General features: G+C 37.3%; 1 protein-coding gene across 3 annotated transcripts in view; it reads right to left on the reverse strand.

The window, feature by feature from the left end:
* The window catches only part of magixb (MAGI family member, X-linked b), a 91,319-nt gene that overhangs the window by 28,975 nt on the left and 35,666 nt on the right, over positions 1-26,678 (reverse strand). For all 3 annotated transcript variants that reach the window (XM_084389154.1, XM_084389156.1, XM_084389155.1), the window contains exons 4-10: positions 21,199-21,318; positions 19,078-19,251; positions 6,263-6,446; positions 5,328-5,398; positions 3,177-3,242; positions 2,740-2,907; positions 1,177-1,711 (exon numbers count right to left, since the gene is read on the reverse strand). In XM_084389154.1, coding sequence (XP_084245280.1) covers positions 1,177-1,711; positions 2,740-2,907; positions 3,177-3,242; positions 5,328-5,398; positions 6,263-6,446; positions 19,078-19,251; positions 21,199-21,318 — 1,318 coding nt within the window. The remainder of the gene's footprint in view (positions 1-1,176; positions 1,712-2,739; positions 2,908-3,176; positions 3,243-5,327; positions 5,399-6,262; positions 6,447-19,077; positions 19,252-21,198; positions 21,319-26,678) is intronic.

Raw genomic sequence — 26,678 nt, forward strand, 5'->3', positions numbered from 1 at the left:
TAACGCTGAATACTGGAGTAATGGCTGCTAAAAATTCAGGTTTAACATCAAAGTATTAAATTACTTTTTGAAATATCTAAAAAGAAAACAACTTAAAAAGTAATTTTAAATTCTAATAATATTTCACAATATTACTGTTTTTACTGTATTTTTGATCTAATACGTAAAGCTTTGATGAGCATAAAAGACTTCAAAAATTGTTTTCTAAATCTTCCCCACCCTAACCTTTTGAACAGTAATGTATGATGATTTAATACAAGGGTAATATTCCTAAAATTCTTGATCAGTAAAAATCCTTAAAGGAACACTCCACCGTTTTTTGAAATAGGGCTTATTCACCTTCTTTCCTACATTTAGATAGGTGGGCAAATGCATTTTTGTCTCAGTGCATGGATTGTTTTAGTTTGACAAGGTCGGCGATAGCTTAGCTTAGCTTAATGAATGGAATCCTTTGTTGCCAGCTAGCATGTCCTGAGTAAAAGTGATAAAAAAAATGTAAAAAACAAACAAACACCTAATTACTTCTTGTGGCCTGCGTATTCACAACAAGTACAAATCGCGATGCAGATTAACACTAGGCGATTTCCTAGGCAGATATTGACTTGGGACTATATTAGGGGGAAGCACAGGCGAAGCACTGCTACTTGGGCGCAGAGATATCACAACACATGAAATCCCACGACTTCCGTCAACATACCGGCGTGAATAGTAGCTGGCTATTTTTCCTACAGTACATGAATGGCGATGAACATGGCTGATTTTATGAGAGTAAATCATAAATCATTTATAAGAGTAAATTAAAAAAAGTAAATCACTTTTACACTCAGGACATGCTAGCTGGCAACAAAGGATTCCATTCATTAAGCTAAGCTAAGCTATCGCCGACCCTGTCAAACTAAAACAATGCATGCACTGAGACAAAAATGCATTTGCCCACCTATCTAAATGTAGGAAAGAAAGTGAATAAGCCCTATTTAAAAAAACGGTGGAGTGTTCCTTTAAAAGAAAATAATTGTACAGTTAAGAATTAGTTGCAGATTTGTTCACTTGTTTATACTTAAAACATGTAAAATAACCAATCTAACAAAGTATGTTACAAATTACATTTCACAGCATGTATTCTATAATCTAACCCTGATCATAGCAGTGACAATATAACATAAAAAATCCTTTCACCTATGTGATCCAATCGCGGACACCACCTCACTGTCACTCTGGCTGGCTAGTTCTGCACTCTGTAACCTCCTTATGCTTCTTGCAGTGCGTGGCGGTCTCAGGAATCCACTCCCATACCCGTTAGAGTACTGGTATGATGATGGAGGTCTTTGAGGTGAAGCGATTGGAGGTGAATTACCATTAGCATCCAGACTGAACCTTGATGCCCGTACTCTGAGATTCCTTGAGGATCCCCTCTCAAATTCAGACCACATGGGACCGTTGTGGTTGAGGTGTAGCTGTGCATATGGGAGAGGAGCCTGGGCTTGGGGTTGGGTGGTGGTTGGTGGAGGTAGATGTAGTGACTGGTCTTGGGAAGCGGTTAGCCTAGAACTGGGCATCTTCGGGCAGCCGTCAGAGTTATAGAGCATAGGGTAGCCCCTTCGGACTACAACATCCACAGTATGACCCACCGGTATGGCTTTTAACATTTCCACTACCTCTTTGTGGAAGAAGCCGAGCACACAGGTATCATTGATGTACACCAGAATGTCCGCTGGAAAAAAGGCAAGAGATGAAACGTGTTAAATTGCATGCAATTCACTATTTAACTAAATAAGACAGAGAGTTGGGAGCCCAAGGCTCATCGATGCAAAAGGGCAACGAAGGCTATCCCGTCTGGTCCGAGCCAACAGAAGGTCTACTATGGCAAAAATATTCATGATGGTTATGGGAGGAATTTGTCACAACACACTCTGCTGCATATGGGGCTGCGTAGCCGAAGACCAATCTGAGTGCCTATGATGACTCCTGTCCACCAACAAAAGTATCTACAATGGGCACACAAGCCTCGTAACTGGACCTTGGAGCAGTGGAAGAAGGTCGCCTGGTCCGATAAGTCCCGTTTTCTTTTACATCAGGTGGGCGGCCGTGTATGTATGTGCCATTTACTAGGATGAACTGTGGTATGGCGGCAAGCCATTGGAGGGAGTGTGATGCTCAGTTTTGATGGGAAACCCCGGGTCCGGCCATTCATGTGGACGTAAATTTTACATGTGCCACCTACCTAAATATTGTTGTAGACCAGGTACACCCCTTCATGACAATGGTGTTCCCTGGAGGAATTGGCCTCTTTCAGCAGGATAATGCACCCTGCCACACTGCACACATTGTTAGGAATGGCTTGAGGAACATAATAAAGAGTTTAAGGTGTTGTTCAGGCCACCAAATTCCCCAGATCTCAATCCAATTGAGCATCTGTGGGATGTGCAGGACCAATTTAAGATTGAACATACATATATTTCTATGTCTGCGTGTAATAGCGAAGTGAGAGAGAGCGTGTTCATAATGTCACATTTTACTTGTAAATGTGTGTCGGCAGTGAGTGATAGCTGGATTACTCCATGCAGGCCATTAGGATTAGAGGGAGATCGAGACTCTCATTCTACAGGATCACACAATCATAACAATAATCCACAGTGGGACAGAAAGTGTAATATAGAGGAAAGAGAAAGAGAGCAGCAACCTATAGATAATACATAGTCCTCTACCGCAGTGGGTGGCTGAAGAGAGATGAGGTGTTACCTGTGTTAAGTGTTGAAGGTCCGCCGGGGGTGATGCTGTAAATCTGCAGGAACTCCCTCCGCCTGCTGCCTCCCACTATGTTGAAGCCGAAGCCCCGTGGACCCTTCACCAAACGAGTGTGAACCGAGAAGCCTCTCAATTCACCCGGCTGGTCTGTAAACTCTGCTACTACAAAGCACAAAACCAGAGAAAGAAGATTGTCAGAGGTTTAAATATGATGACAGACAGATTATTTAGGAAATTAACCCATTAAGAGTAAAGAAAAGAAGCAATGATTAACATTACAGAAGATGAATGGTGAAAGGTAAAGAAAAATATGAAATTTTTCCAGAGACAAGTGAATCTAGCTTTTGTCCCGCTAGCTCAACATGATGCTAGCACTGCTAAGATCATGGGATCAAATCCAAGGGAACACACAAACTGACAAAAATGTATACCTTGAATGCACTGTAAGTAGCTTTGTAAGTCTGTAAGTGTCTGCCAAATGCATGAATTTGAAATGTCTGAAGGAAAAGAGAGGTAGAAGTACAGACAGAGGTAAGCATTTGCATGTTTGAGCACATACTGTTCAAGCGTATGTTAAACAGCAGATTCGCATGCAGCACTTTACAGCACAAAATGTAAAAACATAACCACCTAAAACAAGCATGCAATTTTGAAGCTGTAATGACATCTTGTCCTTATAACCTACAGTATTTACATTTATACCACCCTCTACAGTTAGCAATGATGTACTGCATCTTATAAACAGACTTCAAAGCAATAACTTAGTCCACTTTTAGTATTCTTTCCTTATTAAAAGAGTATAATACTGGTATTTCAGATGATTTATAGGCATTTTATTTTATTTATCATTATTTTGAGTGTGTGTGTGTGTGTGTGTGTGTGTGTGTGTGTGTGTGTGTGTGTGTGTGTGTGTGTGTGTGTGTGTGTGTGTGTGTGTGTATATATATACAGTTTATAAAATAAATGTCTAAAATGATTTATCTGGTCAGAGGGTTATCATTTGCTTGTCATGACATAAGAATTCAATTAAAGAAAAAATGACATAAAAGTAAACAATGTTACTTATTTCCAATGTTATTTCTAATCCAATCTAAAAAGGGTTTGTGTCTTCAGTTCTTTGTAATTTCATGGAAATAATGACCAGTACATTCTTCAAAATCTCATTTGTAATCACACATCATGTTATTCAAGCCTAGATAAACAGATACGTAACCTTAAATACTTAGAAGAAGATATTTTAAAAAGTTTGCATGTGCGTTTTTTTTGTTAGGTATCATATTTGATACATCAGGCCTTTATGACTCATATAGTATGATTTAGGAGAATTTAAATCTTATACCCGACAAGAACAAACACATCAATCTTATTCAGTGACCCAAACTGAGCAAAAATATGCCATTTGGTGCATTTCTTGATATTTATATGGCCAAAAAGTAAGATGAAATTCTGATAGCTTATAATAAGATTTTCTGTATGACAGTATAGAAGATTACTTACATTACTTACATCATTCTATAACTCCTGATAATATGATATATGGGGTGGGGGTGGGGGTGGGGGGGGGTGCAATGAAATACAATGATGATTGAGAGATGAACAAATTAACATTCCTCAAAAGCATCATATCTGATCCTTACATTTTTATATGATTAAAAAAAAAAATTATGAATAATCAAGTAAACCGAAGTTGCTTCAGTCCAGTAAATGATCATCTTGAGATACTACTAACAATATAGTTAGTAAGTTATTCTTACATTTAATTTATAAAATCAGTATAGATTTTACAGCAGAAAGACAAGTGTACTATGACCTAAAGAAGGGTATTTTTAGAAATATACTAAAAGGCATTTTACTTGCTAAATAGTATAATATCTTGCAAATAACTATCAATCAGATGACAGAGGTTTTCAGCAAAATCTTGATGCCTTATTGTGTATCATTATGATACAGTAGGCTTATACTTGGGTTAAGAACATGTTCAATCTTCCATACATAGATAGTTTGAAAATATACACACATTTTACTACCTGAATGATCAACTGAAGAAATAACCAGATTGGGCCAACCTTACAAACATTTTTGAACAGCTTTTTTAGAAAGGAAATATGGTTTGCTCATGGGTGACGTTTCATGCATGTTAAGCTTCAATGATGAATAAAAGTGAGATTTTTTTTAACCATTTGGCATAAAAAAATCACACTGTGACAGCCCTATATATAGACTTTATATACCCACCCAAAAGAGTGTAACCTCACTTTTTTTTTAATCAAACTGTCAAGCAAATATCCTAACTGCTGCATGAACATCTGTCTTTCAATCAGATCTATCGGTTAGTCGCCCCCAAGCACCACAGGAAGTAGTGTATTTACAAGATAATAAAAACTCTAGATAAAAAAGTGTGGACTAACACTTTTATACAGTGCATATACTAAATATTTATCATTTTAATTAATATTATCTTAAACTGTTACATGACTTAAACCCTAATGGAAACAATGCAATAGAATAGAATAGAATAGAATAGAATAGAATAGAATAGAATAGAATAGAATAGAATAGAATAGAATAGAATAGAATCTTACATTCTGACATACAGACATTCTCTCTGCTGTGAGTTCGGCGATTAAGCCAAGAGGATGGCTTTAGATGATGGCTGCAGGACAAACACATAACACAAGATGTCAGTGTTGTCATTTAAAACACCACTGTGCATGACTGGAAGCAGTTCTACACAATTAAAATATCACACTTAAAATAATTGTGTTGCTAATAAATGTATGGCAGGTTTCTAATTATATACATGACCTTGTTCTATGGACAGCACAGTAAAAAAGCAGCTAATCATGTACTTGTGCATAGTTAAGATAGCAAAAAAAGTCCATACTGTACTGCAAATTCATCTATGTCTTGGTTGAAGCCAAATTACATAGATGTCAACCAGCACAGGTTGTGTGACATTCCCTCATCCTCAAAACCAAGATCAAAGATATGCAGGGTCAATAAAAATATGACCCAACCTGCATTAAAACAGATTTACATTTAAGAGACTTTTAGTAATATCAACAAACATATTTGGGTCACACTTTATATTAGGTGTCTTTAACTACTGTATACCTGCTACTATAGTTGGCAATGTACTGAGTGTGTTCATGTTGTATTGCAAAACACTTTTTCTGCTTTTGAGCTGGGGTACAGGTAAAGTTCGGGACAGGTTTTGTGTTATGGTTAGGTTTAAGGGTGAAGAGGTAAGGAAAGGGTCACTAGTGTAATATGAAGTAGAACCCAATTTTGGGGCCACTTGTAAGCAAAAACTGTTTTGGACCCCATTGTATAGTGAACAAGAACAGAAGAAAAATTCTTCAAAACATCTTCTTTTATGTTCTGCATTTTTGGATTGATTCTATTGTAAAATCAGGGTCCTGAAGTAAAACCAGCTGTGTTTTTAGTGCTCTAAATCTTGTGGTCTATAGAGATTAACACAGTATAAATCATTCATAGTGACAATTTATCTTCTAACTCTTTGTAATAGGCATTCCCTGAGTCGCTGTACATCATCTCCCAGTTTTCCGACCCTGTCAACCGTGCTCCTCTACGAGGTCCGAGCCCATTCTCCAAGGCACTGCCGTCTCCTCCACTTGAATTTCGTGATTGGCTGGGGGATGAAGTGGGGACGGGGGCACTGCTCGCCCCAAGCGAACCACCTAAAACACCAATGAAGAGAAAACAATACTTCTGAAATAACACGGCTTACTGAAACACAAAGACTATTCTGTCTGAGAGCTTCCATTTGAACATTCATTGAATTATTATTCATAGTCATTCTCTTTTCTATTTAGTACTAAATGGGTTTATTTCTCCTATTGGACACATGAAAGCAAGAACAGCAAAATGAAACGATTATTGTGCATTACCATTATATAGGTTTCTATTTATAGTTTGCTATTTACATTTTCATTATGTCACCTGAGTTTGCGCGCGCGCGCGCATCTTCCCCAAAAAGATGGTAATATCCGAAATCCTTTTCTTTTTTGGTCACAAACAGCTTATGGTTTTTTTTGGAAAACAGCTTATAAATCATACTAAGTGTTGTTTTCTGAAAATGTAAAAAGGTGTAGTTTTAGGGGTAGGGTTAGAGGATAGGATATACAGTTTGTACAGTACAAAAATCATTATGTCTATGGAATATCCCCATAAAGCATTAAAACCCAACGTACGTGTCAGCTAAATGCATTTACCATACTATAACTGAACTGATCAAATAGTGTTTAATTCAGCAATTAGAAATGAACTCAGTAATTAGACAGAGAGCACATACTTTTTGAATTCAGGAGTTTCAAATCAGACCCATTGCCACAAGTGTATAAAATTAAGCACCCATCCACACAGTCATTTACAAACATTTGTGGAAAAAAAGGGTACTGGCCTTCAAGCGTGGTACTGTAATAGGCTGATACCTATCGCACCTTTGTGATAAGTCAGTTCATGAAATTTCATCCCTGCTAGATATTCCATGGTCAACTGCAAGTGGTATTATTTGAAAGTGGAAGCATTTAGAAACAGCAGCCACTCAGCCATGAAGCAGAAGACCACGTAAAGTCACAGGGTAGGGTCACAGAGGTGCGTAAACTTCATCAACACTCTGCCAATTCCATAGCTGAAGAGTTCCAAACTTCCACTGGCATTAATACCAGCACAAAAACTGTGCGGCGGGAGCTTCATGGAATAGGTTTCCATGGCCGAGTATCTGCATGCAAGCCTCACATCACAAGTACAATGCCAAGCGTCGGATGTAGTGGTGTAAAGCACGGGACCGCTGGACTCTGGAGCTGTGGAAACATTCCACGTTTGTTGAAACAAACGCTTCTCTGTTTGGCAGTCTGATGGGATAGTCTGGGTTTGGCGGATACCATGCAGGAGAATGTTATCTATCTTGACTGCATTGTGCCAACTGTAAAGTTTGGTGGAGGAGGGATAAAGATTTGAGGCTGTTTTTCAGATGTTAGCATGGTTCGAATTACGTTGGAGCCAGTTGGAGCTGAGCTCCCATAGAGAGAGGATGAGCTCCCATAGAGAGAGGATGAGCTCCCATGAAAGCAGTAAAATCATACACCTGTGGGGGTCTCTAAAAATCATCAGCACCATTATTTTAAATTACAAATAAAGCACTTTTTCCTTCAGACTACTGTAGCGCGACTTAAAAGATAGGACAAGATGCCAAACACATGGATCTCGCGGGATCTCGGATCGTCATCACACTACATATGCTTCGCTTTCTGCCAGGACTTTTACTGACTTTTCTCAACTCACAGAAGTGACGTCAACGTCAGGCAAGTGTTCTTTTAACATAGGCGTAATTTGCGGGTGGGACATGTCCCCACCACTTTTTGCTAAGGTCGATATTTTCCCCACCACTTTTGAAACATCTCGCGGCACTAATATACCAATACAAATAAATAAAACATCTTCAGTTAACTAGCAGAGCATTCATTTAGTTCGTTTGTTAAATAAGAGGCGATCTAGCGCTGAAATGTTTTGTTTTTGAAATCATGTGATCAAAGTAGTCGTTGCTGCTGCGATCAGTGGCGCGGATACTGTGTTCTCTTGTGGTCTTCACTCGGACGCGCGTTTCAATCCGTTGTGGAGACTCTATTCATTCCGGTGAAATTACAAAACAAAATGCACACAAACGTGTCCCTGCCTGATATACAACCACTGATAAACATAATCGGTTTTGATGAAAAAAACAACCAAAAAAACTATACGAGTGCAATACTTTTTTATTAAACATTTTTATTTATTTACATTAGTAAGCTACACCGCGCCTGCTCATAGGCTACTTCTTTTTTTTTCTTTTTTTTTAAGAGACCCCCACAAAGATGAAATCATAATTCGAACCCTGGATGTTAGCTATAGGGCCCTCACTTCCGGTGAAGGAAAATCTTAATGCTTCAACATATCTAGATATTTGGGACAATGCTATGCTTCCATCTTTGTGCGAACAGTTTCGGGAAGGCACTTTTTATTCCAGCATGACTGTGCCCCAGAGCACAAAGCAAGCTCCATAAAGACATGGTTGGATGAGTTTGGTGTGGAAGAACTTGACTGCCCCACAGAGAGCCATGACCTCAACCCCATCGAACACCCCTGGGATGAACCGGAACGGAGATTGCAAACCAGGCCTTCTCGTCCAACTTCAGTGCCTGACCTCACAAATGCTCTACCGAATGAAAGGGCAAAAAAAAATCCCACAGAAACACTCAAAAATCTTGTGGAAAGCCTTCCCAGAAGAGTGGAAGCTGTTATAGATGCAAAGGGGGACTGACTCTTAGAACGCAATGTCATTGAAGTCCCTGTAGCTGCAATTTTACATGACAGCCATCGGCACAGATCCTCAGCAAAGACCAGGAGAACCAGACAAGTCCTCTGAACCTATGACCAGCTTGGTGTCCATTCTGGCGTGATGAATCCTATCGTCAACCAAAGGAACTAGATGAAATATTTGAATGCTACCGATCCACAATCTAATTATGAATTATGCAGCCTGAATCATAATCAAACCGTGTTCGTTCATTTGCACTGACACTATGGGATGACATCGGAACTGAACTAGACGATGACATCACTGTTTTCTGCAGAACTGCTTTATAGATTTATAGAACTACTTTAATAATTGATGATCTTCACAACGGAACTGAATCAACACTGAACTGACTTCAGCTGAACAATGATATAATTTTCTTTTAGAACTGCTGTACAGCCAAAATAAACTGTTTGCATCATTGAATAATTTTCATGGTATCACTATAAAGCTGCTTTGAAACAATCTGAATTGTATAAAGCGCTATTGAAAATAAAGTTGACTTGACTTAATGGTCAGGTGTCGCAATACTTTTGTCCATATAGTGTACTTAACGACAACACTAACAGTGGTTTACTGTATCACTTACCATTCATTTATTCAAAAATATAATCACAAATTCAATACAAAAAAAAGAAATTGGCTTGAATATACCTCTACTATAAAGAGAATGTTTTTAATTTTTTAGTTAAAATATATTGCTATATTTTTGTTCATAAAATTAAAATATCAGGAATACAACTGTTCTGATATCATGATGAAGAAAAAGAATGAAACTCTTAATAATATTCTTTTTAAGTAGTTTTGAAAAATATTTTATTTCATAGTTAAGTAAGCAGTTTTGTCTTATAATATAATCTAAAAATGTTATGACATATATCAGGTTGTTAATGCCCCAAAACTTTAAGGATCTTTATCAATTATTAATTAATTTTATTTGTGGGGGGAAAAAACTTTTTTACACTGAAAAACATATTACAAAAACATGTTTAAAAAAAAAAATTATTAAGGTGAGGAAAACAGTGTTTATCACTAAAACAGTAATCAAGGGTATTCCATACATATAAAATAGGAGGTTCACTATGGTCATTAAATGTGTTTGTCATTCCTTAAATAAAACTTTGTAGAAATTTGATTAAGCTAAAAAGCAGACCCAAGTTTTCCTCATTCTACATTCTAAAGGAAATCGCTTCAGTGTCAATTGTGAAATGTACTGTGCGCAGGGTCAGCATCTAAGAGACAGAGCACTACATTGAATCCATAGAGGCAGATCGGTATGTTGATTGGCTTCAATGTCATGCTTTGATCGATGCCTCTGTCATCTATGCCACTGCCCATGGGGTGAAGACACTAGGGCTTGACAAAAGTGCACAGACAAACAAAACCCAAGTGAACTTATGAAAGAGTTGACTGGACAGTTTTGTCGGCTTGTAGTCTGAACTCTGAAATGTCTTCTGACATTTGTTGTTGCTTCATACTAGCATAAGTAGTGATGTACTGAAATGCATTGTTCACTGAAACACCAAAACTGAAAACCAAACATACATTTTGGGTAATAGCTTTCAGGTAATTGGATAATTGTATGCTGGTCAGGGTGTTGTGTTGTCTGGTGATAAATTAAAGGAACACGCTGACTTTTTGGGACTTTAGCTTATTCACCGTATCCCCCAGAGTAAGATAAGTCCATACATAGGCTACCCTTTTCATCTCTGTGCGTGCCGTAACTCTGTCTGACGCACCCACCGCTAGCCTAGCTTAGCACAAAGACTGGAGGTAAATGGCTCCAGCTAGCATACTGCTCCCAATAAGTGACAAAATAACGCCAACATTTTCCTGTTTACATGTAGTGATTTGTATAGTCACAGCGTGTACAAATAACAAGGTCACATGAGAGACAGCCATCTTCTAACCGTATACTGGGAACTATATTCTCAGAAGAACTATAGTATTGACATGTATTGACATGAGAACTATATTCTCATGTCAATACATGACATACAAGTTTTAAATAGAAATTCCATTAAAGTATATTTTACTTATATTAAAGTATATTAATGTATATAAATGTCAGTACACTTTAACCATGTTTCAAAGACAATAGAAGTACTCATGAAATTACATTTCATGTATTTTAAATATTTAAATTTAAATAACATGCAATTAAGTGTCCAAAACATTACATTTAGTTCACACTTAATTATATTCTTTTAAAGTATTATTTACGTAACAACTGCTCTTTTTAAAAGTGAGCTAAACGGTAAGCTAACTTTAAAAAAAAATGTTGTACATCTATAATGTGTAACCCACACCAACTTAAAAGCCATTGCTCGTATAGAACCGGCTTCACAGTCATCTAGAGAAAAAGCTGTTTGGCTGTAAACTGAACCTGTCTCTCATTCAACAACTCATTAATATAAAGACATCCTCTTATATCACTTGAAATACCATATTGCTAGTATACAAATGAAGGATCCCCAGCTGGGACCTGAACATCTGCAACCTGCACTCTGTATTGAGGTAATTAGCATATTCCCACTAGAATCATAAGCCCAGCTGCAAACAAACACATTCACCCTTGGCTGTGGTGTCACATACACACACTCTATCTGCTTTAACAGCGCTGATGTTTAGCAGGAGGGGGATTTCACCATGAACTCTGACATACAGATGCTATTTTAGTAACCATGATGGATATGGCCATGAATTTTTTCATTTTTATACCATATATTACGGTATATTCAATATAGTTTATGTACAGGAGAAAAAAAAAAACTTTATGGTTGATGTTTTGCAATATGTAATTAATTAGCAAAATGTAAATGATGCTTTTAACCAAAGTGACTTTCATTTAAAGTATACATTTATCTGTACAATACAGTATTCCCTGGGAATTGAACCCATGACCTTGGCATTTGAAATTGAAATGTTACATTTACCTCTAAAAGTAAAGTGTAAATCAAATTGTTAAATCTGCATCTAAAAGTTTATTCATCACACTCCTACATTTAATTTCAGCAGTGCACAAGTCTATTTGCATAAGCAGCATTGCATTGAGACTAACTTTTTAATCACAAAACAACCAGTGCTGAAATGTGGCACATAAACCTTTAAGATCGGACTGAAATGATGCGAAATATTTCGTGCCTTGTGAAAAAGACGTACACTTTAGCATAACTTTAGCACGCATTACAGAAAAAATACACTTTAAAAGAATATACTTAAGTGTATCCTAAATGTAATGTTTTCAGACACTTAATTGCATGTTATTTCCAAATAAAAATAATTAAATATACTGTCTTTAATTACACTCAAGTAGCCTTTTATTTAATTGATATTATCTGCAAGTATATACTTATAAGATTTGAAGTACACTACAAGTTCACATTAAATACAATTAATTAAGTAATTACTTGTGATATGATCTGATTAAAGGTGGTTGAGGCATGCATTCTTGAAGTGGCGTATCACTATAAACTTGATCCCAAGTTTAGGGGTGGAATGGTGTTTTAAGGTACACTATGTATATTTTAGTGGTTAAAAAAACAAAACTGCATGCATTTTGTGGATAAACATTGGTTGTGCTTTGGCTCTGTCTGACTGCGTGCGGATGAATAATGTTATCCTATACTGCTCATAAAACATTCACTACTAAGCTTAAGAGATATAGGGCCCTATCTTGCACCCAGCGCAATTGACTTTTCCCTCCACAGACGCACGTCGGTAAATTAAGAAATTAACTTGCGCTCCCGTGGGCGGTTCAGCGCAAAGAGGAGGTGTGTTCCGGCGCAAACGTTCCCTGGTGCTATTTCGCAGGTTTAGAAAACAATCCCCATACAATGTCACTTCTCTGTGTTTTACGGCCCTGACGAGAACGTCGGTCTCCTCGGCCTTGAACCACTCCTGGCGTGCGCCTGGCAAATCCGCTGTTATAATAGCAATCCGCCATGGAACAAGCGCACCTGCTCTTAAAGGGAATGTGAGATGTCGCTCTGATTGGTTTATTTCACGTTACGCCCAAACCACACCTATGAATAATGAAGCTACTTCAGATCAACCCATTTTAGATTTGCGTCGGGCGCAGGAGTCATTTATCCCGCCGGTATAATAGCAACATTGCCCAAGATCCGCCCACAAAGTTACTTGTGTTTCGCGCTTGATACTTGCGTTTCAGATCGTTAAAATAGGGCCCATAACCAGTTTAGATGAAAGGATCTCAAGCGGATTAGCTGAAGATTGGCCATCTTAACGTAACTTTTACAACATTTCAAATCCATCAGTTCTCGCCATCTCTGAAAAGCAATGCCAGTGTTGATTCTCGTTTTATTACAAGCTCTGTACAGTTTTGTTTTAGCCAGTAAATTCTCCTCTCTTCAGTGTTTTTTTTTTAAATGGGTGATTTCACTGAGGTTGGAGATTTAGCTTCGACCTTCTATCACTCCCAAACCATACATACGTCAAAGTAGCCAGAGAAACTTTTCACCTGCACCTGTCTATCATTAGTCCCTTGTTGTCATCTAATGTATTTAAACCCTCAGTCATCCTCTGTTCATTGTCTTGTTATTGTTCCTTGTGTTTTAAAAGTGATTTCATCGTTCATCTGCTTCAAGCCTCTTGAATCTGGATTATCAAGTCAAGCCAGTATACGTGACAACCTTTAAGATACTGGAAAAGTCATAAAATAAAACATACCCAGACAAACATAATCCTGGCAGTGGTGCCATCTTTTTCAAGGTGAGAGCATCCATGCCCTGTGAAGTATGTAGGTCAGAATAGTATCCTCTCAAATGTGTGGCTGGTGGGCAGATTGCAGTAAGCACAGATGGTTTATGACTAGGATCTGAGCTGTCTCTCAAAGGTCTTCGCAACTAACAGTCTTAGGAATGCTGGTGTTCTCATTTTGTTGCAAAAGAAACCGTGGCAACGCTATTTCTTCAGGGATTTCAGGGAGAACAGAGGCTGAGATTGATCCCATACTGACCTTTTGTTTGCTCTAAAGGCAACATTGATTGTACTTTGTCTATCTTCAAAACCCAACATATGTATACAAATCATGTACTTCAATCTTGCATTTGAACTAGGGAAAAAAGACATTCAAATATCAAATCTGTGGGTTTAATAACAGGATAATCCTGTGTAATGATGTGACAAGCCTCTGTGATATATTGTGTTTTGTGCCCACATAGTCCCCTCAGATCCAAATGTCAGGGAAAGGTGGAATAATAATAATAGAAGGACAAGAAAACCTGAAAAATAACAAGTCAGGCAGGTTTGTAGGCTTCTAAAGAAGAAAGAGAATATGTTAGAGTTGACATCAGAGCGGGATAACAGAGACTGAAAAAGCTGGCTGGTATTGTTTGCCTGGTAACTATTCTGCTGTCACTTTGAGCATGGAAGACAAGAGAAAAACTGGGAATTTTTGTGTCACAACAATTACAGCCACACTTTTGATCTTGTATGTATTGGCTTGATCCGCTAACTTTTTTTTAGAATGGTATCGCTTATCAAAATTTAGATTTTTACAATCAAAATGACAAAGAAATTGGCTATTTTGTGTTTGTTTAGCCCGTATCATCATAGGTTAGAGGATTTGAGTCCATTCTGAAGTATAATGATAGTACTTTATATTTCAGACCACAAATCACAGCATTCCATAACTCAATCCAGGATCACCATAATACAATGAAAAAACAGGGAGACTATGTGGTTTGATTCCTTTAAAAAAAATAAGTTCTGTCCTTTAAATTTAATTTAAAAATAAACAAGAATCGGCACACTGCCACTTCTGCTCCCAAGGATTTATCAAAAAGAACAATGTTTCGACCCAAAGGTTCTTCGTCAGGCAAGCAACAATCATAAGGTGTGTTCGACATCGGCTGCGGCTGGATGCACCCGATCGGCGAGAGTAGCCGCGTGCAGGCGGGCAGGAGCTGCAAACGGAGACGTGAAGTCGGACACATTCTGGTTCCCGTGGTGACCGCTCACGTGGTGTTTGCATACTTTACCGCAGCTGAAGTGAAATAAATGCAATATTTGCCAAATAATAGATGTTTCAGAGATTTTCATTCAATACTTTATGTACTGCTTCATACAGTGTCTGTTTGAACAAGAATAAAGTTCAACATAAGCTACTATCAATGAAGTGGAGTCTACGTTTTTTAATCAGTTTTAATTTGATAAACATGACACAATATAACATCGCAACGACATGAAAAGAGTGTTTACTTTTATAAAAAAACTGATTTGAGAGCTTTAGAGGAACTAAAGGTGTTCGAATAAACACGAAACACACGTGATCGTTGTCATGCAGTGAATCCGGCCAATCGTGGAACAGCTGTGTCGTCATCAGCCCTCCTGCAGCCCAGTGCAGCCGCTCTGGAGAAGCTGCGCTGGCTGAGTTCTCCAGCTACTCTCGAATCGCTCTCGCGGTACTTTGATGGCATACGTCACAGTCACGTGGTGTCGGCGCTGTATCAAGTCGGACAAAATTTCTAACCGGCATGCACTGCTTTAAGTCAGCCGCCGATCGGTCTGCTCAGAGCTGCATGAAGTCGAACAAGCCTATAGAAAGGTACAATTTATATCAGTGTGAACCATCACACCTGACCTCATTAGTGAACTAATTACCCAATCATCCAACACAATAACGACCTAATCAAACACAAATGTATGTGTGCAGTGTGCCAATTCTTGTTTATTTTGAGTTTGATGCTTCATTTGATCGAGCACCTGCCTAAAGTTTTTTTGGATGTGCGCACAATTTCTTTTTGAATTCTTTAAATTTAATAAAAAAAATTTAAATCATAAATTATATTGGTATATTGTCACGCAAGTTGTAATCTTGCAGTCTGAATTGAATTAGATGAGATGTTTGTACCGAAAAGTGCACCTTTCGCGTTATCAGTGAGTTGTCCTCGCAGGCTTCACAAAAAACAACAACAACATAACACACACTCTCAGGTGTTGTCACAAGAATGAAGATGAAGATGAAGGGGAGTTAAAAAAGGTTTCTATAAACAAAATGGTTCTTTAACGATAACAAACTCAGGTAATCCACAACGGTTAACAGCGTGTGTAACATGCACACACAAACAACAACAGACAAACGCAGAGTGAAGGTAAGGAACATGAGTACAGTGATAATGAGGAGATGACGAACAGGTGTGATGATCTGATGAGTGTCCATGACAACTGATGAGTGGTGGGAAAATAAAACACATGTGAAGAGCTGAAAGTCCATGAAAGTGAAACTAAAGATGAAAAAGTCCAGATAACTGTGACAGGTGTATTCCAATTCGTGTCTTGTCCAATTGCAAATGACTCTTATGAGTTGGTCTTTGAATAGTTCAAAATGATTCAGGAATTTACAAATTACCAGAGTGAATCAGCATGATGAATTCTTCACTCCTTCAATGAACTCACTAACTGAACTCCAAGTTAACGTTACTATAAGTAATGCTTAGAAATTCAGCAAGTTTTGCTTCAATGACTCATTCATATGACAAAAAAAAAAAAGACAGAAACTTGTCAAATCTGTTGGCCTACCACGGTTATTAGCCTACTACTACAGTGCTTCTATGACCAGAAATCAATCTGCATACATTTTTTTGAATTGTCCACTCTGATTTTGAGAGAAAATGTAGAATCCTGTGGATTGGATTTAAATATAGTAAAACTAATAAATTGAAAGAGTATTGTACTCTCAAAATCAAATTTGCCAATATACTTCACGAACAAACAGACAAGGGGCAGTGGATGCATATACTGTATGTATATATATGGATGTGTATGTATGTATATATATGTATATCAATGTTCAAACCTGGTCCATGACCAGGGACGGACTGGGGCTAAAAAACAGCCCTGGACTTTCTCCCAAATAGGCCCATCATCCGGCCATTCGCCTCTAGCCGTGTGGGACAGACACTAGCCAGGATGTCCTGATACTATGCCACAATACTGTAGCCTATCAGACAAGGTATTCACAGCAAGTAACATCTCAAAACCAATGATGATAATTGGGGTTGTGTTTATTAATGAAGCCTCAGCCTTCAAATAAAAACAAAAAATGTACAATGCCATAAAATACAAATAATGAAATGTCACTGGCTACAGTAACCCAAATTACACAAACTTGTAATTATAAAACATATAGTTAGGCTACTGTATACCAGGGATCTCCAACCTTTTTGTGTGCAAGGGCTACATCTAGAAGGAATTTTTATTTGTTATACTCCAATATTTATTATACATAACATGGTGAAGCTTTTTTACTTTTCACCATCATATGGGAAATAATAAAATATCTTGATATTCTGGTTCAGACTTAAAAGCGTTTAAAAAAAATCCTGAAAACGTATGAAAATTAATTTTTTTGTTTAGTTTTTTTAGTTTTTTTTTTGTTGATTTTCTATAAACCTATTGTACGTGTTATCAAAAACAGTAGCCCAAACATTTAGTATAAATATAAATGAAAAAAAGGAAAAAAAAAATTATAAACTGCCATAACTTCTAAACAAAAACATTACTGCATTACATTTAATACATTTATACATAACTGTATTAATATAACAGCATTTTTAATAGTTAATTCATAGGTTTTGGTGTGTAATGTCTTCTAACTGGTTTGTTCTCGGAACAATGTTTCGCCTGTTTTTTTGTTTGTTTTTTGTTTTTGCGTCAATATGTTGAGAATATCAGCGCTGTTTCATCTGGCTTTTTACAAGCTTAAATCACATAGTCATTTGTGGTTTATAATAGAGATAGAGAATTCTGCGCTAAATTGAAATGCTTCTCAGACCTCAGTGGATCGCGCAGCTCTGTGCAATAATGTTTGCGTGATCGAGATCAGCTTTGTCCGCGATCGCTGTTTTTTGGGCCGAGCTGATAATGCGCTGCTCAGATCAAACAAGTTTTGTTCCGCTTTTTAAGCGTTTGCCATTTGATTTTTCTCATACGCAACGCAAATGACAGCGTACAATCAAAGAGAGTTGGGTAATTTTGTAGAGACAAAAGTTCAAATTGAAACGTTTAGTTGAAAAGGTCGCAAAATTATACCATTTATTCGAAGTCTGGAACCCCGACGGCAAGTTGGGGCTATTTATAGAATGTGTTTAGCGGGCAACTCACAGGCACCACGTTGGAGACCACAGCTATTCAAATATAATGTAAGCAAATTTAAAAGTGCAGCCTTATAAAATGTCAGTGGCTATAGGCCGACACTTCTTCCTCAGTTGTTGTTTTTTACACGTAGCATAAGTGATCATATTAGTGCCCCTGCTGTTGGCTGTTAATACTGCTTTATTAGACTTTTTTTTTTTTTTTTTTGTGCCGACGGCCCTCGGTTGGACGGCCGTTCTGGACTTTTCCAGAACGCACAGATTGTCAATCCGTCCCTGTCCATGACCATTTTAGAGCAAATTGACTGTGAATCTGCAACCTAATTATTCACATGAATGAATATGTATATCTGCAATAGACATTAAAGGCATATTTCACCCAAAAATGAACATTCTGTCATCATTTACTCACTATCAAGTAAACAAACAGTTGCTTTGACTTCCATTTTTTTCCATACTATGGAAGTGAATGGGGCCCATCAACTTGAGGGTGAGTAAATGATGACAACATTTTCATTTTTGGGTGAATAAAAGTTCCCTTTAACAGATGATTTTCCCAGCATTTAGTTGATCATTATTATGATAATTCTTTATTTGGATATTACACATTGTGTTATACATAGAAACGCAAACCAGCGCATTCTCTTCTTTGAAGGTTATTTATAGCTCAGTGGTTCTCACAGTCATAGACTGCACAATGCTGTGACATTTTCTATGAAAATTCATTGATTTGTTATTGTAAGTGATAAACAGCATCATATTAACCTTTCCAAAATGGCGGACACGTCGACTTGTCTGGAGCCGTTGAATATGGCATCTACGTATACATATCTGTAGGTGTATAGGCATTCTTCCTACCTGATAGACCTGAGTCCTCCTCACTGTTGTCGCCCTCCTCGCCTGCCTTCTCCAGGTTGCTGAGGGACTTGCTACGGGTACGGAAGTTTCTCAGCAGGTTGCGGTGCTCCTGGTAGGTGATGGGAGGGCTTTCTGGACCGATGTGAACAGGACGAGGGGTTCCGTAGTAGTTCCCTAATCCAGGAAATATAAGAAGCGTGTCACTCAGGCCTTCCAGGGACAGTTATTATACTGCCTGGAAGTTATTTTGTTTATGAAGTGTTGATTTAGTGTCTTATTTTAGGGTCCATTAGTGTTGGTAGTTATATACTCTGCAAAACACTGAACCACCCTAACCTCATGGTCAAGGAAACATGTTACATTCTCTCTCTCTCTCTCTCTCGTTCAAATTATCTACCCAATCAGCACAAGAGGAGGCCTATATATACATAGCTGACTCACCTATGTTCCTCAACAGTTTTCTGCATCCCTCCTCACTATTGGCTGGTTCCTATCCCACCCAGGGATATGGTGGGAGAACTCTGGGTTCGGGCCAAATTCCGACCTCGGAGCCCTCCCTTCGGCCAAATACGCATACTCTTTACTCTATCTGAATATTTGTAAGTGTGAACTCATGAAACACAATTAAAGGATTTACATACTAGGGATTTATGGCTAGTGGTTAAAGCCATGGGTATTATTTCTTGCAGAGTGAATCAATAGCTTTATTTCAATACAAATAGCTAACAGGAGCTACAAAATCTAGCAATCAAGGTCACCTTAAAAACACGATAATCCATTATATTGTCATAGTATATTCTCTAAAAGCTTAAAAAACACCTCAAGGATGGAATACTATACAACAGGGGTGACATTATATCTTCAGATGGTACAACAGATTCTGAACTGGTCCTGATCTCCATCTGTTATTGATTGAGTAACTTGCCTTTGCAGTGGTAAGTAAATCATACCATGCCGTGTCGGCAAGGTGAGAATGGCATTTATGGCATTTTGTAAATGCGGCTGCATTTTTTATGCTAATTCGTTTTATTCGTTTAATCAGTCGGGGTAGGCGATCCTTCCCCTGAGAGCCATAACTTACATGCTAAAGGCACATGTGTCACAGAGCCCACAGTAATGATGCTGAGAGAGGAATGAGCTTGCAATTCCACACTAAACACTGAATTGCGATACATTTGCTATGAAATGCCTATTTTGGGGGGGATATCTGTGTAATGAACAATGAGCTTTTATCTATAGTATAAACTGACATTGTGTGGCTCAAAGTAGTGTAAGCATTTCTGCAATTTACTATAAAAAATGATACTACTGTGTTCAAATATAAAGACAGGAGACAGACTGAGATAAACTGAAGGGAAATTAAACTTGCTCTTATTATCAGTTTTACTTCCTCACGTGAAATATCACTCTATTTTAGATATGAGTGCCATTTTATAAGACCATTAAAATAAGGATGTTACCCAAAATAGGATATTAACCAATTTAGAAAATGTAAAATGTAATTAAACTGTTCACTTAAATTGTTATGCTGACTGTATAATATAATATAATATAATATAATATAATATAATATAATATAATATAATATAATATAATATAATATAATATAATATAATATAATATATAAAATAAAATAAAACGCTGATATCAAGAGTATATGAAGAGATATACTTGATATCGGCATGATTTCTTTTTGGCATAGAACACAAAATACATTATTTACATTTTGACAATTTTCCATTAACAACAAAAATCCAGAATCCAAAAAAGATTATAAAATAGAATAAAAGGGGTCTATATAACTTGAGTGCTATTTTCAAAAGCCATGATAACTTTGTGTGAGAAACAGGATGAATGATGATTTTAGGGTGAACTATAGCTTTGAACTTTGAGCTGTTGGATAGATGAGTATTGCCAACACAACAGTTGTGTTGATGCATTTTGATATGTGTAAATGGAGCTCCAACTGTGAATCAATAGATCAACGCTGGATAAAAAGCCCCATAGATATAACGCGTGACCTTAAAAGGAGTCCAGAGAACAATTGAAATAATGGATTTGTACTGTAACACTTTATTTTCTTATTTTCATAAATTATTCAGGTCATGAACGTGGGCTGACCTTTGAACTTTCCGCTCTCCAACAGCGCCCCCGACTCCTCCAACGAGAAGAACTCCTCGACGGACACAAAGTTATAGTCGACTCCCGTGATCTCGCCGTCTCGTGGCTGTCTAGTCGTACCTGCGGGTGACATCGTACAGAAAGGGACATGTTAAATACAGCAAGTCCAAATAAGTTACAGAATTATTGACGGATCGCTGACCCACACTTTGGCTCAATGTGTGTATGTGTGTGCGCTGCCAGATTAAGATGGCATCTTATCCCCTCTCCATCCAGCCTTGACTGACAAGTTAACAGAGCTATGAACAGCCCAGACCAATTACAGCGATCCAGCCAAGAAAATCTGACACGGCCCTCCCTCTCTCCGCAGGCTTTGAGCGGCTCCACACACTGACACAACATCAATCACGGATTCTTTATCACTCTCCTACCACACACACGCACGCACAGATCTTACCTCCTTTCCGCTTCAATATCTCTAATTAAGAGTCTGATAAGCGAAATCCCCCAGTACATCACAACATGAGCATTAGTCCCAGCACTTCACTCTTGGGGTCCTGAACTCTGCAAGTGTGTGTGTGTGTGTTTGTGTGCATATTGATATTTTCACCCGCAGCTCACACAGCCAGAGGCGTACTGGAATGATTAGACCGAATTACTAACCGCCACACCCACCACACGTCAATCACAGATAGACAAGAGGACAATCGGAGCGAGGACAGGGAAATGCAGCGTCTGTCTAATTTAAGGCTGGCCTCAAGGGTGTGTGTGGGAGCATATGCGTGTGTACAAAATTAAGCAATGCCTAATGCACATTAAATGAGTGGATTCTGGGCAAAAATACTGTTGTGAATGGTGTATAATAGGAAAGGTCTGTGCATATCACGTGTTATGCATTTGCAAACTGCATGTCGGGATGTTTGCGCAACTGCGTGTTCATTTAATAATCAGTAATATACACAATGGGTTTATTGACATTTGCATAAATCATTGTGAAGATAAGCACACTGCTGTGCGTTTAACAGATGTAAAAATCAGTGGCAGGCCGTTCGCGGTTCGGACAGTATCGAGTGGGTTTCTTCCATGCCAGTGGACATGTAACGAGATGGATAGATAGTTAATAGATGTGAGAAATGAAAGATCAAACATTGTGCTGTATACAAATGCATGCTAGAAAAGAAGCCAAACACAATTCAATATGCAAATATTATAAGGACAATAAGCTAGATAAGGACAAGCGAAGACTTCTGTCTTGTAGGTTTTTTTTTATGTGGAAATTTGCTAATAAACAGGCAATAGATTTGTTCTTTATGGAAGCTTAAAAATGAAATAAAATAATATGATGTGACCTTATTTCTCCTGATTGTGCCATTGTATCACACAACTTCAATCATACTTTCCAATAAATGTGACTTTACGTATATCTCCACATTTGTTTTGTTTTTACAAATGTACAATTTTACAATCACAATTATCTTTATTTCTTCTAATTGATAATTGATTGATATAATATTTATATTTCACAATTTCATCTTTATATCTCAAAATTGTGGCTTTTTTTCACATTTTGCACTCTCAAAACTGCATCTCTATATCTCACAATTGCAACTATTTTTCACAATTTCACAATTTAACAATTGCATTTTACACCTCAGAATTTTGTTTTTTTTTCACAATTGCACCTATATATTTCACAACTGTATTTTTATATCTCAAAGTTGTCACAGTTTTTCACAATTGTGCAATTATATCTCACAATTTTATCTTTATATCTCAAAACTGTGGCTATTTTTCACAATTGTGCCTTTATATCTCAAAACTGCACCTTTATTTATCACATTTGCAACTATTTTTACCAACTGGGACTTATATCTTACAATTGTATCTTTATACCTCAAAATTGTAGATATTTTCACAGTTGTGCATTTACTTCTCACAATTCCAACTTCATGCCACAACTGTGGCTTTGTTTCTATAAACTGCAACTTTACATCTCATAATTTGCATCTTTATTATTTCTCATAATTGCAGCTCACGAGAAAAGATAACATTTATTTAAAATGTTCTCACTGTTATGGGTAAATCCACAGGAATGATGCATGAAACAGAGCGACGAACGAACAATATCTTTATTAAACAGAAAAGGCAAAAGCACACTACACTTCCAAGACAAAGAACTGATGCAAACTAAGGGTTTAAATACACAAAGGATAGTAAATTGATGAAACAAGGGAAAACCAAACTAATGCTTCCTTAGTTTGGTTTCTTCTTGTCGTTAAATAGTGCATATTTAATCATTTGAAGCGTATTATATGTTTTGTACACAGCGATAATAGCCTGTATTTGACCAAAATTCCAGAATCGTCAGCAAGCTGACCATCGAGTCACTAGTGCAGTCAATGGTTGTCTATATCGTTTTGGCTTTAATAAGATTTTCCCAATATAGGCAAGAATAAACCTGATGTTTTCCATGATTCCTGTTCTCTCCGACAACAAAGTACTTGAATGCATCAAGCTCATAATCACAACTACAGAAGTGGGAGATTGTGCATTGATGATAGCATGTGAAGGCAGCATAAAACACACCGAAACTAAACCACCCCGACAATCACAACTACTATTATATTTTACTTAGAGGAATAAATAGTAATGAGAACACAGAAGGGAGAAGCTTGCTCCAAATATTTACAAAGGGGTGCAAATTTATATTAAAAAAGCAGAAGGCTATACTGGTGAAAATACAGTTAATCCTGTTTTCTATATAAACACTTATCCAACAATCTCTTTGTAGTTAGCACGTAGCTTACAATTACTGTCTTTTTACTTAATATAGCTGCAGTTTTGTATATCTGAATATAAATATATACAGTAGTAATGGGATGGCAATGTGGAGTTACAAATATATTCAAGTCGTTTCTGGTCACCGAAATAGACTTGGGAGGTAAACAACAGCTTGCTACTATTACAAATATGCTAAAATTGCAAACCAAACAAACCCACTGTTATTTCAAAAGTCTACAAATATCAGTAAAAATTCCCAAAGGCTCACAGGGTTGGCAGTGGTTTCACAATCCTCACAGACACTCTAGACAAGCTCAGTGTGAATAATTCTCTCAGAGCGCCAGCTAAGTGATTGAAGCACACATCAGAGACATCGAAGACACATTAGGACTCTCACCCTCCATGAATTAATGATGAGCTCATTAACTGATCGCCAGGTGTTCCTGACCCTGTGTCGTAACGGTGACCTTTCTATAAATAACCTCACGCCGACCTCAGCAAAACCAAGGTCCTTCTTATGACAGATTGAGACCTACAGCAAGAGTGACACTTAAGTTCACACTCACTCAAACAACCACGCACTCAGCAGAAGTCTTCCTTCAACACGAGTACAGGGGAATTCAGCAGGGCGTACTGACACATCTTATTTCCACTTTGGTGAAGGACCACAAATTATGCTCAAGGCACACACAAAGCAAATGAATGACAAACACATGATGCCAAAGGGAAAATTATGTAACTTGAATACATTTTTGATGATTCGGTTTAGCAGCACTGATTTATAAAAGAGTTTAAAATGTCATTTTTACTTTTTAAAACACAATCAAACTAGTTCGTTGTACATCATACACAAGCAGAGTAATATGTGCAGTGTGCAATCTATTCTCTAAAGAGACCCCCTCTTTACTTACCCATTATAAAAGCCATTTAATTTGATTCTATTGCATGAATAATTGATAAACGGCCGACCGTTTCTTAATTCCTTTAAGCGGTTTAATCCTTTATGTCCTGCGCTCCTCTTTAGCAGTGGACCATGTGAACTCTCTCTCAGCCCCGCTGCCCCAGTCGATCTCTATTGTTCAATGGCTTTGGTTTAAATGAACAGCAGCTATATATTTGCTATCTAATGTGCCCTCATTTGAAATCGATACAAAATCACTTTAAATATCTGAAAATACTTCTAAAAAACAATGTAGTCTGTGGTGGATGGAATCATAGACATAAAGTATGGTGAGAAAGAATTTACTATGTTAAAAAATAATATTAAAACTTGCTTGTATGCATACTGTTGACCTCTTTATAAACTTGAAATGAGGCATGATGGGATAAACAGCATTAAACAATCCAATCAAGTCAGAAAATACAATCATAAAGTGAATTAAATTCAAAATGAAATAGAAGTATAAAACTAAAATATTTGCTGGGGATTTAAGTATTCCACTATGCGACTGTATATTGAATGTATTATAGCAATTCTTTGCACACTGTCCTCCTCATGCCTACAGCTATATGAGACAGACATTATGTAACAGTGGTCTGATACAGTCATACACTCTCTAATACAGTCATTTGACTTGGTGAGCAGCTTTGTTGTCTACAGACTTATAAAGGAGCAGTCACGTTTACTGTTCAGCAAATTTTCACAGGTAAAATCCAATCATTTCAATAGGAATCCATGCAAACAGGAATTTATCATGTGCAGTGTTGGGGGTAATGCATTAAAAGTAACACGAGTGATGTAATCAGATTACTTTTTCAAGTAACTAGTAAAGTAACGCATTACTTTTAAATTAACAACAAAATATCTGAGTTAGTTTTTCAAAAAAGTAACGCAATGTTTTACCATGACTGACACTGACAGTTCTCCAGTCCCCATTTGTTGAGAGAAATGTGGAGTAAGTGCAGAGATGTTGTGGGCGCTGTGTAAATATGATACTAATAAGCAAGCATGATGGTTGGTTATTACCATGATATTTATTGTGGTTCTAGACTAAATCTGAGCATGTGTTTACTCATCTCACTTGCACAAAAACAGATTCCGTATCCCTCAAAATGAATAAATAGAGTGACATGCAAACTCAGAATATTAAACAAACATGCAATAATTAAATGTTAAATAACACAAATATACTTTAAGTATTCAATCTCACTTTATGAGCCAATGTCTTTGCTGCTGACCTTTGATGATCCAATTCAACCATATTACTAAGCAAAAATTACTTTAGATAAACCACATTTGTGTTTCTTTTTTAAAGTGCTAAAGTAAGAGTGTTGAACTTTTTTCTCCTGCATCCTATTCTTCTTCAATCCAGAATGGCAGCACAGCTGAAAGGTTTGTTTGAGCTGCGTCTTCTACTGTACAAGCCTGAATTTGCATTTCCTTCAGCCTGTAATGCAAATAGCAATTTTTTAGGGAGACACGCAATATTGTAACACATTACTTTTAAAAGTAACTTTCTCCGCACAGATTTCGTATCGGGTTCAAGTTGGTCCAACGAATTTGTTGCACTAACCAAAAAAGAGTGCCTTCATACATTGAAAACCATCATACATTGCAACACTTAACAATGGACATTTTGAGTGAAATTTTGCAGAAATGTCATAGTTGTGAACGCATCTTCAGGCAACATCATAATGAAAATAGAACCTAAAAAGTGACCAATTTAGAACCTAACTTTACATAGGTGCAACTCTCAGCA

This window comes from Rutilus rutilus, assembly GCF_951802725.1.
Source record: "Rutilus rutilus genome assembly, chromosome: 19".
Classification (NCBI taxonomy): Eukaryota; Metazoa; Chordata; class Actinopteri; order Cypriniformes; family Leuciscidae; genus Rutilus; species Rutilus rutilus.